The sequence below is a fragment of the Chironomus tepperi genome, unplaced genomic scaffold, assembly GCF_022539635.2.
Source record: "Chironomus tepperi strain 1889 unplaced genomic scaffold, CSIRO-AGI_Ctep_v1 contig_354, whole genome shotgun sequence".
NCBI lineage: Eukaryota > Metazoa > Arthropoda > Insecta > Diptera > Chironomidae > Chironomus > Chironomus tepperi.
The window spans coordinates 3700371-3711851 of record NW_027226476.1 but is presented as its reverse complement, the minus strand read 5'-3'; the positions used below and the strand labels follow the sequence as shown (position 1 = coordinate 3711851).

Here is an 11481-nt window from a genome sequence, read left to right as displayed (position 1 = left end):
ATGCTGTCAATTTCCAATGACAAATGCTGTCAACTTCCATTAACAATTTGTTAATTTCCCATAAAATTTCTCCAACAGCTCACAGCAAACGCTAATAAAGTATCAAAGCCTCAATCCATTCCTGAGTCCATCACCATCACCACTGCCATCCTGCTGTACATCATCGTCTTCTCAATTTCCTATTTCCTCGCCTTCATTTTTCCCTTCCACATTTACGTGCTTTTTTTTCCTTTTTTCTTCCTTCATAAATTTCATTATTTTTTTCAACAACTTTTTTTTCCTTGTTTCCTTCATCATGGACGCTCTCGAGTTGAGTTGAGTCGAGGAAAAATGATGATGGAAAAAAAAGGAGAAGAAAAGTCTGAAGAAATAAAATTTACAATTTCCACTCAATAGATTTAATTTTCATCTTGACAAGCACAAAAACTTGTCCTCGTTGCAAATTTTTCTGTCGCTATTTAAATAAAGGAAAAATAAGAAAATGCTGGGAAAATTGTGGAAAATTCAAATTGAAACTTGGGAAATTTTACAAAATTTCAGATTTTTTTGACAATTTTTTCAGCTGAAAATTCAAATTTTCTAACCAAAATTGACTCAAAATTGCAACACAACCTCAAAAACTGACAGCATAACCTCAAAAATTGACAGCATCCTCACCCCAACTTCCATCACCCCATCACAAAAAAATTCAACAAAATCTCTTCAAATCCACAAAATTTTCGTCCATAAAAATTCCGCATCACACCTCAAAAAATCCCTCATTTATTCACTTCTTTTACTTCTTTTACTTCTTCGTCTTGTTCCACACATTCAGCACAAATTCATATCTCTGCATTTAAACGAAAAATACTCATTTACTCTACACACATATCGCCATAAGGCAAAGGAAAAAAAATTAAAATAAAGAAAGGAAATAATGAAGATTTTGAGAATGTTTTTGGTGGGGTTAAGGCGCATTTTGATGATTCGACAGCATTTGAGGATTTTGTTTGAATTGTCTAATTCAGCTGCTTGAATTCTCAGAAATTTCATTGCAAATTGGTAGGAAATTTATTCAAAATTGACAGCATTTGTCATTGGAAGTTGACAGCAATTGTCATTGGAAATTGACAACATTTTTCATTGAAAATTAACAGCATTTGACACTGGAAATTGACAGCATTTGTCATTGGAAATTGACAGCATTTGTCATTGGAAATTGACAGCATTTGTCATTGGAAATTGACAGCATTATGTCATTGGAAATTGACAGCATTTGTCATTGGAAGTTGACAGCATTTGTCATTGGAAATTGACAGCATTTGACATTGGAAATTGACAGCATTTGTCATTGGAAATTGACATTAAATTTGCAATAAAAATGACAGCAAATTGCTACAAAAACTGACCTAATCCTGCTATAGAACTGACAGCATTACAATCACCTCCAAAATGCAGCCCCAATCTCCAAAAAACCAGCTATCAAGACAGAATAAAATAAAAAAGTATTAAGAACAAAAAGCGGATAAAAAACTGAGAAGAGAAAATCAAGTGAGAGAGTGAGATGGAGAGAGAGAGATAATAAAAGACTTGAATATTACTCCTTAAGGTACACACATGGATATACACATCCTCATATTCATGCATGAAGTCACCTCACACCTCTCACGACTCGACTCGACTCGACTCTTTTTTTCTGTCTCAAAAGTACAATTTTTTTTTATCAAGCTCATGTGAGCAGCACCAACACATGCAAGCACATTCATTCATCACTTTTTGGGTGCTGCTGCTGCTGACTGACTGACTTGCCTCACACTCTGCACCCCGGTTGGTAAATTTCTCATTTTTTTTTGTTGTTGCTGCTTTTATTCAACAATGCCGTTTTTTACCCCTCACATATCCAATTCCTTCTTTTTTTTCATGCGACTTCCTTCATTTTTTTATTTCTTTTTCTTTTGTTTGACTTTTTTTTGTGCTTCATGCATTCACTCACATGCTTATCCCTCACAAAACGAGTTTTTTTTTGCTTCTTAATATTGGGTGATGTGCATGTGTGGATGGACAGAAATGGCGACGGTAAATAAGGACGGTCGTTAGGGGATGGGAATTTTCGACTTTTTTTTATTGAAGGATTTTGGAAAATTTTGAGGATTTTTATAGAAACTTAAGAATTTTTTGAATTTTATAGCAAGTTTTTAGATTTAAAATGATCACTTTTTCTTGAGTCCTTTGTGACATTTTTGGAGACGACTTTGATTTTATTTAAGGAACCTTTGTTGCTTTGGACAATTTTATAGAATTTGGGACCAGAATTTTAATTTAACAGTGTTGAAAATATATGAAAATTTCAAAGAAATTGAAGGTTGTCTTTAAAAGAAAGTGGGACAGTTTTAATGCCAATAACTTACTCGTTTTGTGAATTTGAATAAAAGCTATTTTATTAATTCCGATCTGAAAGAATCAAGGCATCATATGAGGATTAAGGTTTGTCGAGACGAAGGTCAGAACTTGCTAGTAAAAATAGTTAACAAATTTCACATGTCTAGTCTTGAACAAATCATCGCTGAATTAATGTTTAAAAATTAAGTCCGAATAATAAAACCACAATCTTTTCAAGTGGCCAACGAACTACTTCGACTAGCTGCAAATATCCCAATATTTTTAACATACTGTAACATTTGCATACACAATCTTATTGAAATTGTCAAAATCAACTTATTTCATACCAAATTTGTTTACATTCAATGCTTAGTTCCGCAACTGGAATCATTTAAAGAAGCGTTATTGACTCAGAAATATGTCAAATCCACGAAATTCGAAAATGACTTAAACTCAAGTTCAGGGTTATTTAAACATATTCTGTTTCAAAGAATATGTACACATATTCAACATATTTCATGTGTGTGCCTGTGCACAGGGAAAAATGTGTGAATATGTGGGAATAAATGTAAAAATCCACACATAATTACATGTGACGAATTTTCATAACACACCAGATTCTGATTTTAACAACCCTTAGTAGGAATTTTTCAAGTCACATTATTGTTGATTTTTGGAGAAAAAGTCGACTCGAATCGAATTGAAGATTTAGTTTCTGAGCTCGTTCTTGAAATATTTTAAAAATTTAGTTTTTTTAAATTTTCGAAAAAATGAATGAATAAATGTCTGTTTTTTAAAAGTTTTAGCAAAATTTTGATTTTTCTCTAAAATGCTAGATGGTTCAGAAGTCAATCATTTATTATGTCATTCAAAAATAAGAGACTTTTGAATTTTTTTCGATCTTAAAACAAAATTTGTTCAAAAAATCAAAAATGTATGTAATATAAATTGTATCCATACCTAAATAAATTTCATTTTCAAATAAATTATAAGATTGAAGTATTTTTAAGTGATATCAAAACTATTTAAGCCGGCTTTTAACTAACAAATATTCTCAAAATTTCATCGATTTACTCATTATTTTTGTTTTGGTGCCTCTAATAAATTTTTATTAAAAATTTTGAATATTTTATTTCACAGAAAAGTTTTGAGAAACACAGTAAATTTTAAAATGAGAGAATTAACAATAAAGAGAGGTAAACTCAATTGTTTGATGTTTATCACAAAGAGAAGGTTTGTGTCCTGACTAAATTATGACTCTCTTGTTTAACAATTGCTAAATTGAGAGTTTCAAATTTAAAAAATGAGAGAGAATTTTGAATCTTTAAGATAAAACTGAAACAGAGAACTTGTACAAGCTTTATTATGTGGAAAGCAATAGAGTCATATGAAAGGCCATTTGTAGCAACCTAGGCTCCAAGTTAGAGCATGGTTTCAGTAAATAAGTAAGATAAAACTGAGAATTGACTGAATCATTGAAAAAAGAAATTGAAAAAAAATTCAGAAATTTATTTAAATTTTTAGATAGTCAACATCTTAGTCAGGTTCCATTTCAGAACTGTGTATGCTCCTGGTTAGTGACGAGAAAGAGAGTTTTGGGAACTAGTGCTTCTAATTAGAGATTTGGAACATTGTTTGTACGATGAATCTGATGATACTGAATAGCACAAATTGATTAATCGATCCAAAATCAGGTCACAAGCTTGCATGACTCTAACATGGTTCCAGACTTGGTTTAAGTCACGTAACTCTGGCACCGGATTTTGGATCAATTAACCGACTTGTACTATCTCACGACATATTGACGAAATCAAAGCGAATGTTTAATCTTAATCTGTGACTTCATGTCAACCTTCTTCAGCAATTCATAGAATTTATCCAAGCTTGAAATGGTATAATCTGGAACCATCTTCTTCAGCACATCCCTTTCATCACCTCCATTGATCTTATCAACAATTTCTTTAACTTCATTCATTTTTGACATTCCAGTTTCCACAAAAAGTGTTGAATATCCAGCATTTTTGCCGAAAATCATGTCAGAAGTTAAAGTATCACCGATGACTAAAGCTCTGCTGCTATCAAATGGTGGACAATCTTTAGCAATCACATTGCAAATGTGCGTCGATGGTTTGGATAGAATTTCTGGTAATCGATTGGTTGCTGCTTCAATGGCTTTGATGAAACATCCTGAAATGAAGAAAATGTGGATTTTTGGGCTGTAACTAATTGACATGCCGAGACCAAGTTCCAATTTCAGTTCTATTCTTGGTCCCTGTCTCGGTCCTGTGTCTTAGTTTCTCAGTAATCAGTCCCTCTGGTCCTTCTGGTCCTTCTGGTCCTTCTGGTCCTTCTGGTCATTCTGGTTCCTCTGGTCCCTCTGGTTCCTCTGGTCCTTCTGGTCCTTCTGGTCCTTCTGGTCCTTCTGGTCCCTCTGGTCCTTCTGGTCATTCTGGTTCCTCTGGTCCCTCTGGTTCCTCTGGTCCTTCTGGTCCTTCTGGTCCTTCTGGTCCCTCTGGTCTTTCAGTCAATGAGTCCCTCAGTCTCTTAGTCTCTCAGTCCCTCTGTATCTCAGTTTCCCTAAGTCCCTAAGTTCTCGGTCTCAGTCCCAGTCCTAATACTCACCAACTTCAGACAACAGAAAGTTAAACTGCGGCAAATCAAAGTAATTGTCAGCATTTGTAGCATAATATTTGATATTTTGATTCTTTAAGTAATTGACAGCTTTGCATAGCTTAATATATGAGAAATGTCTATCAAATGAAACCAGAACAGCACCAACATTCTCATCAAGCTTATATCTTTTCGTTATATGCTCATAAAGTGGTCCCTCAATCACATCAGGTCCAATTCCAATATGCTTAATGCCAACATCATCTAAATCCTTGCCAAGCTGCTCCGGTCCAATCACATAAAGCGTTTTATCAAATCCAGTTTGCTTCAGATAATGAGCAGCAACGTAAGTTGAGGTGAAAATGTCATCGATTGTGATTTTGTAGCCAATTTGCTTGCATTTTTGGATTATATAATCGCGATGTGTTTGACTATTGTTGGTCACTAAGTAGACTCGCTTGCCAAGGGTCTTGAGGGCATTGACTGACTCACATCCGCCTGGTAATGGAGTGTTAAATGACCATAAAACACCTAAAATTAGTTTTAATGTATTTTTAAATATTAAGTTCATCTGCAAATTCTCATTAAGCTCTAAAGCTCAATTGTGTCATTTATGATCAAGTCATTAAGATATGATAAGTGATTTGTATAATATCCATGACGTAATGACTGTTTTGGTTTACGCAAGTCATTTAATAGGTCATTAATAAGAGTTTTTTGGTTTACATTCATCGCTTCATTTACCCTGCCCGTGCAAGACACTATTATGTCATAAGAACTGATGTACTCTGCAATGTCAATCTTTCTACAATTCCTGTTCTCAAGACTCCATCTTTTTATGTGACAAAGACTTCAATTAAGCATAACCGTAGATTGTGTCCACGATATTCTATCTAAGGCTTAGTGATGTCGAGACCAGGACTGAGTGGTCCTCAGGTCTCGATCTCTAGGGGAACACTTAAGCAAATTGAATAATTTTCTTAACAAAACAAGGATCTGATTCCTTCCTCTGTGTTATGCTTTCTCGAAATCTTGATTCCTAAAACCAGAGTTGTGAAACAGGCACCTGTGACAGGCAAAAATCATACAATTTCTTGATAATTTGTATGGATTTGTAAGAAAAACTATACAAATTATCAAGAACTTATACGGTTTTTACCTGTCACAGGTGCCTGTTTTGCAACTCTGCCCAAAACTAACAATTTTCAATCCCAAAATCAATTTAGCAGAATTTTGAAATTTTGAGATTCGACAGGTTCGGAATTATCCCGAAAATTCCTGATCACGATCCCGATAGATGGAAAGCATTACAAATATACATATCAAAAGTCATAAAAGTTGGTAATTATAACAATAATTTTAGTAACAAATTAAACAGCAATGAAATTGAAACTGTTATAATGTTGTGTTCCATACAAAATGTTATTAGAAAGCTTAAAATTGTCAAAAAGTAAAATTTTTGTAACGGTCGAAAAAATTCAAACTTTCAACAAAAATTTGTAAACAGAAAAAAATTATTTTTTTACAAAATTAATTAATTTTTACCATTAATCATAACTTAAGGACATTTAAATGCTACTGGATGTGAGAAAACAATGTAATAACCACTTTTGACTTCTAATTTGAGCATTTAAGATCATTTTTAACAAAATAAATAACGCATTTTTTCGGATTTGAAAAATCTGTATACGTATATATACGTATATATCCGTATATTTGCCCAACCCTAGATATTAGCCGACTGAGCAAAGTGATTAATTAAGCTTCATTTTCAAAAACAATTATTTGATCATAAATAAACCAGAATAAATTTGTAAAAAATGTGTATCAACTTCCCAAATGAGATTAGTCATTTAAAACAGTAAAGTCTGAAGGTCGCGCAAAAATTATTTTTGGATTGTTTCAATTTTACACGTGAATATATGAAATAAAAAACTCAAAAATTTGTTAAATTTTCTACAATTTTGAGCATCACATCCATCAAAAGTTCTCAGCATTGACTGAACTTTGGTAGTCCGGACTTCAATAGTCAATAGAAAATCTGAACCCCAATCGAGGATTCCATTATGCAATACACAACCAGCATCCAACAAACTGGAACAGAATAGTAAGGTAGCTGGGGATGAGACTCAAGAGGACGGTAATGAAGGAATGCCAGTTAGATGTCAAAACAGAGAATTTGTGCAAGTTTTGTGATACAGCCAGCAATAGAGTCAGATGAAGGGCCTGGATTCCTCCCGATTCCGATTATTCTTACCATCACAATCGAAGAAAATAACATCAAATTTCTCAATAAATTTATTAAATTCTTCATGACTTAATTTTGCTAAATTTTCAGGCATCCGAGCAGCCATGATCACAATTTGTTGATGACACAAGCTTTGTACTTAAACTAAAGTCAAATGGAGAAAAATTGACTTAAATAAAGCTTTTTTGTGTTAAAATTGTTAATTGAGAGATGATTTTGTGTGACTGAGTGGAATTTAATGCTGATTGTGAGATATTAAAAATGGAATGAGAATTTGATGAACAGAAGAGTAATTGAGAAGAAGGAAGCACGTGCGTACATATATTTTCTGGAATTTAAGTGCAATTTTAAAGACTTGGATTAAAATTTATTGAAAAATTTAAATAAAAGAAGATTGAAAATTGAAATTTAAATTTGAAAAAAGGTTTTAAAATTTTGAATTTTAATTTAATGGTAAATTTTTATTCAAGTTTTTATTTAAATTGATAATAATTTATTTTTTTTTTAATTTATTTTTTTTAAATTTTTTTAAAATTTATTTTTTTTTAAATTTATCAAATTTAAGTTTAATTTTAAATAAAATTCAAATTTTTTGAAACGAAATCAAACTTAAAGTTAAATCGTAAAATTTCGGTTATTTTCAAAATAAATCTAAAGGTACACAACTTGACAGTAGCGCCATCTAGGGATGCCTAGCAGAAAACTTTATCAAATTTCCAAACCCTTTAACATCAATTCCAATTTTAATTCATTCCACATTCTAACATGTGAAGCATAAAACCGAATTGTAAAGTCTACAGCCTTATTGACATGTAAAGTTAAAAATGGCAAAAAAATATCTTCAAATTGACTTCTCAAAAACTTCTCAAGATTTCCTTTGAAGATTTTCCTTTATTGTCAATTCCAGAATTTAAATCAAAAGACTTTTTTTATCACCGATTTCTTGTTTTTGTGGATAAATCAAAGCCACAAAAACTTTTAAAATTTATCAGAATTTTTTATCAATTTCTTATATTTTTTTCAACTTTACCACATTTAAAGAAGATGAAAATTGAAATCTTGTAAAAAAAAATAAAAGAAGATTCAGCCACAGAACCTATTTGTTGTAGATTTCTGAAAATTAAATGGATTTAGAATTTAAAAGAGATAAAATTAATTAAGATTTAAAAAATTTAAATATTAAAAATTTAGAGTTGAAAATTTAAATTATGAAAATATTGGAGGAGTGTAGTGAAATAATGGAAATTACTTTCGGGATACCTCAAGGTAGTTGCCTAGGTCCACTGTTGTTTGTTCTAATGCTCTACGATATAAAGTTTGTTGATACTGATTCTTTAATCATCAAATTTGCAGACGATATTGTCATGGTCTTAACTTGTGATAAGTTGGAAGATATCCCATATATTATAACAAAAGATATGGAGAAAATTAAAGACTATTACGAGAGCAATGGACTAAAACTAAATGAATCCAAGTCCAAGTACATGACATTTGGATTCACGGGCTTTAAACAATTAGACGATTTAATGCAAACTAATGGGATTGAGAATGTTGATAACATGAGGTATTTAGGAGTGGTTGTGGACAGCAAACTAGCGATGACTGATCACGTGAATCATTTAGTCAAAATCATCTCCCAGTCAATGAACGCAATGAATATAATCAAGAAGCACTTACCATGTTGTTCACTGATGCAATTTTATAATGCTTTCATTGGTTCTCATATATTCTGCAACGGCTACCTGATTTGTAGAATGAGTGCTGGTGACATCAATCGTTTGCAGAGGATTCAAAATAAAGCTCTGAAGACAGCGTTTGGACTCGAGAGGAGATTTTCAACTGAAAAATTATTTAGTGATATTGCTGTTAATGTATTGCCTGTTAAAGGAATTGCATTCTTAAACTTACTTTTGTTAACTAAAAAGTACATCCTTATGAAGCACGATGACATTGAAGTTATAGTTGATGGTCGTAGAAAAGGACAACTGAAATTTCCCAGATTTCGTAAACTGCAACTTGCCAATGATCTTATTTGTCTTGGACCAAAAGTTTTTAACCAACTGCCACTAAAAATAAGAGAAATTAAAGGATATAATCAGTTTAAAAGTAAATTAAAAACTTACCTACTAGAAAATAAATTAATATTCCTGAAGGGAAATCAACTAGATGTAAACAACATGTTTAATCAACTTAATCCGTGAGATGCCAAAATGGAGATGCGAAAAAATTTTCAAATATCAATGAACCGTTAATTTTAAACTACTTATTTATTTATTTATGTATGTTATAGCTTGATACTTACCATTTGTACGTGTACGTACACTATTTACCTCTTCATCATAAGCACGTAACGTGTAAAACTTAACGTGTAAAACTTATTCAATTCAACTTGCTCTTTATCACAATTTCATACAAAAATTTTTTTTTTTAATAATATTAATTTGTCCTGTTATTATTCTTAAGCTAATCTGCCCGATAGGGTTAATAAATCACAATCAATCAATCAATCAATTCAAAGATTTCGTAGATTTAAAATCTAAAATTTAAAAAAAAATTTAAAATTTAATTTCATAAAATTCAAATTTAGTTTAATTTGAAAGTTTAAATTAAAAGAACACAAAATTTTTTAAATTTTAGAAGAATTTGAAATTTGTAAAAAGAGTTTTAGAATTCACTAAAAAAAAGTTAAACTTTTTAAACTTTAAATTCTTTTTTAAATTTTAATTAATTTTTAGGTAAATTCAATTTTAATAAGAAATTTGAAATTTTTTTTAAAAAAAAATTAAAATTTCTTAGTTTTTTTTTCAAAATTGTTTTTCATTAAAAATTAAAGAATTTTAAATTTCAAAACTCATTGAATTTGATATTTTAAATTTTTTATTTTTTTAAAATTCCTCCAATTTTTTAAAATCTTAAAAAACTTTTTTTTCCGCCGACTTTCCAATTTTTTATTTTATTTCCGCCACGCCTTTTAATTCTCAACACCGCGTCTCGATTTTTTTTTCTTTCTATTCCTTAATATGTACGGAGTCGCACAAGACACGAAGGAAGGAAACGCCTTTAAGATTTTTTTCTCCACTTTGCCGCTGCTTCTGTTGCTGCTTTTTCTCATTACTGCGTATAACAAGAAAAAATTTTTTTCATTTTCTTCGTTGTGTAAATAAAATAAAATAAAATAAAACTACACGATGTGAATTTTCTTGGTTGTTATGTGTGGCAGCTGCCATGATGAGAATGTAGGCGAATGAGGGTGAATCAAATGGATGGAATGAAAAAATGGAAGGATGAGAGGGTGGAATGGCGGATTTAAAATTTTTTGTATGGCAAATTTTGTATTTTGAAAATTTCTAATTAATAACAACAGGGAGAATTGGGGATGGTTGGGGGACAGATCTTTAAGTATAGAAAATTGGCTTAAATTTGCTAAAAAATTTGCTAAAAAATTTGATAAAAAATCGAGAATATTAAATTTTTCTTATTCAATAAGTCAAAGAAACCACAGACAGTAGCACCGATAATAACTTACATGCTTACTTTCATCGCTAGTCGTAGAGATCAACTGTCGCCTCTCCAATGGCATGTTTCCGTCTGCACTTAATTACTTCGATGGTCGTACAGATCAACTGTGATCCATGGCCTCCCTCGGATGTCGCCTAAAACAGGTTCTATCGCCGGTTTCCGCTTGCCAATTGCCAATATCAAATGTCTCTATCAAGTCCTCTAATAACATAAAATTCCATCGGATCCTGTTTACTTTGACTCTCCATATAGCTGGTACAATACCGCGTTACTTCTACATGTGTATTAGTCACCTTCTCTCTTGGGTCCTAAAATGACTCAGAATCTTCTTCTCAAAAACTAATTTTCAATATCTTTCAATAATTCACACATTTTTAGGTACGACATGGCCGATCAGGCACTTCTACGTTACGTCTTGACGGCGATTAATTTAATAATATTAAATTGACTAACGAAGAGTTTTTGGACCATTTTGAAGCCAAAAGATCAGGGTCGGGGAATTGAAATTGGCTGCGATGGATTGTACAAGTTAGACGGTTTCCACAAGCCGTCTTCATCAATTTAGGTCTTCAAATCTGACTTTCACGTCAAAAGAACTCTTGGAAGAAAACTGTCGACAGAGATAGTATTGCGATTAGTATGGAAGCCAGCGATAGATCCAGCTTCAGGCGACTCCTTTGGGAGGTCATGGATCACAATTGATCTGTACGACCAGCGAAGTAAGTAATTAAGCAAGTAAGTAATTA

General features: G+C 31.8%; 1 protein-coding gene and 1 long non-coding RNA gene across 2 annotated transcripts; both read right to left on the bottom strand.

Moving 5' to 3' along the window:
- Positions 1 to 3846: 3846 nt before the first annotated feature.
- Positions 3847 to 7329, bottom strand: LOC139094333 (uncharacterized). The gene is made up of 3 exons (XM_070645365.1): positions 7226 to 7329; positions 4981 to 5499; positions 3847 to 4545 (listed from the first exon to the last, which is right to left on the bottom strand). The coding sequence occupies exons 1-3, from the start codon at positions 7320 to 7322 to the stop codon at positions 4169 to 4171; spliced, it is 993 nt and encodes a 330-aa protein (XP_070501466.1). The 5' UTR covers positions 7323 to 7329; the 3' UTR covers positions 3847 to 4168.
- Positions 7330 to 8589: 1260 nt separating this feature from the next.
- Positions 8590 to 9721, bottom strand: LOC139094360 (uncharacterized). Its single transcript, XR_011544775.1, has 3 exons — positions 9340 to 9721; positions 9125 to 9282; positions 8590 to 9055 (listed from the first exon to the last, which is right to left on the bottom strand). It is a non-coding gene; the product is annotated as an uncharacterized lncRNA (long non-coding RNA).
- Between the last annotated feature and the right edge of the window lie 1760 nt (positions 9722 to 11481).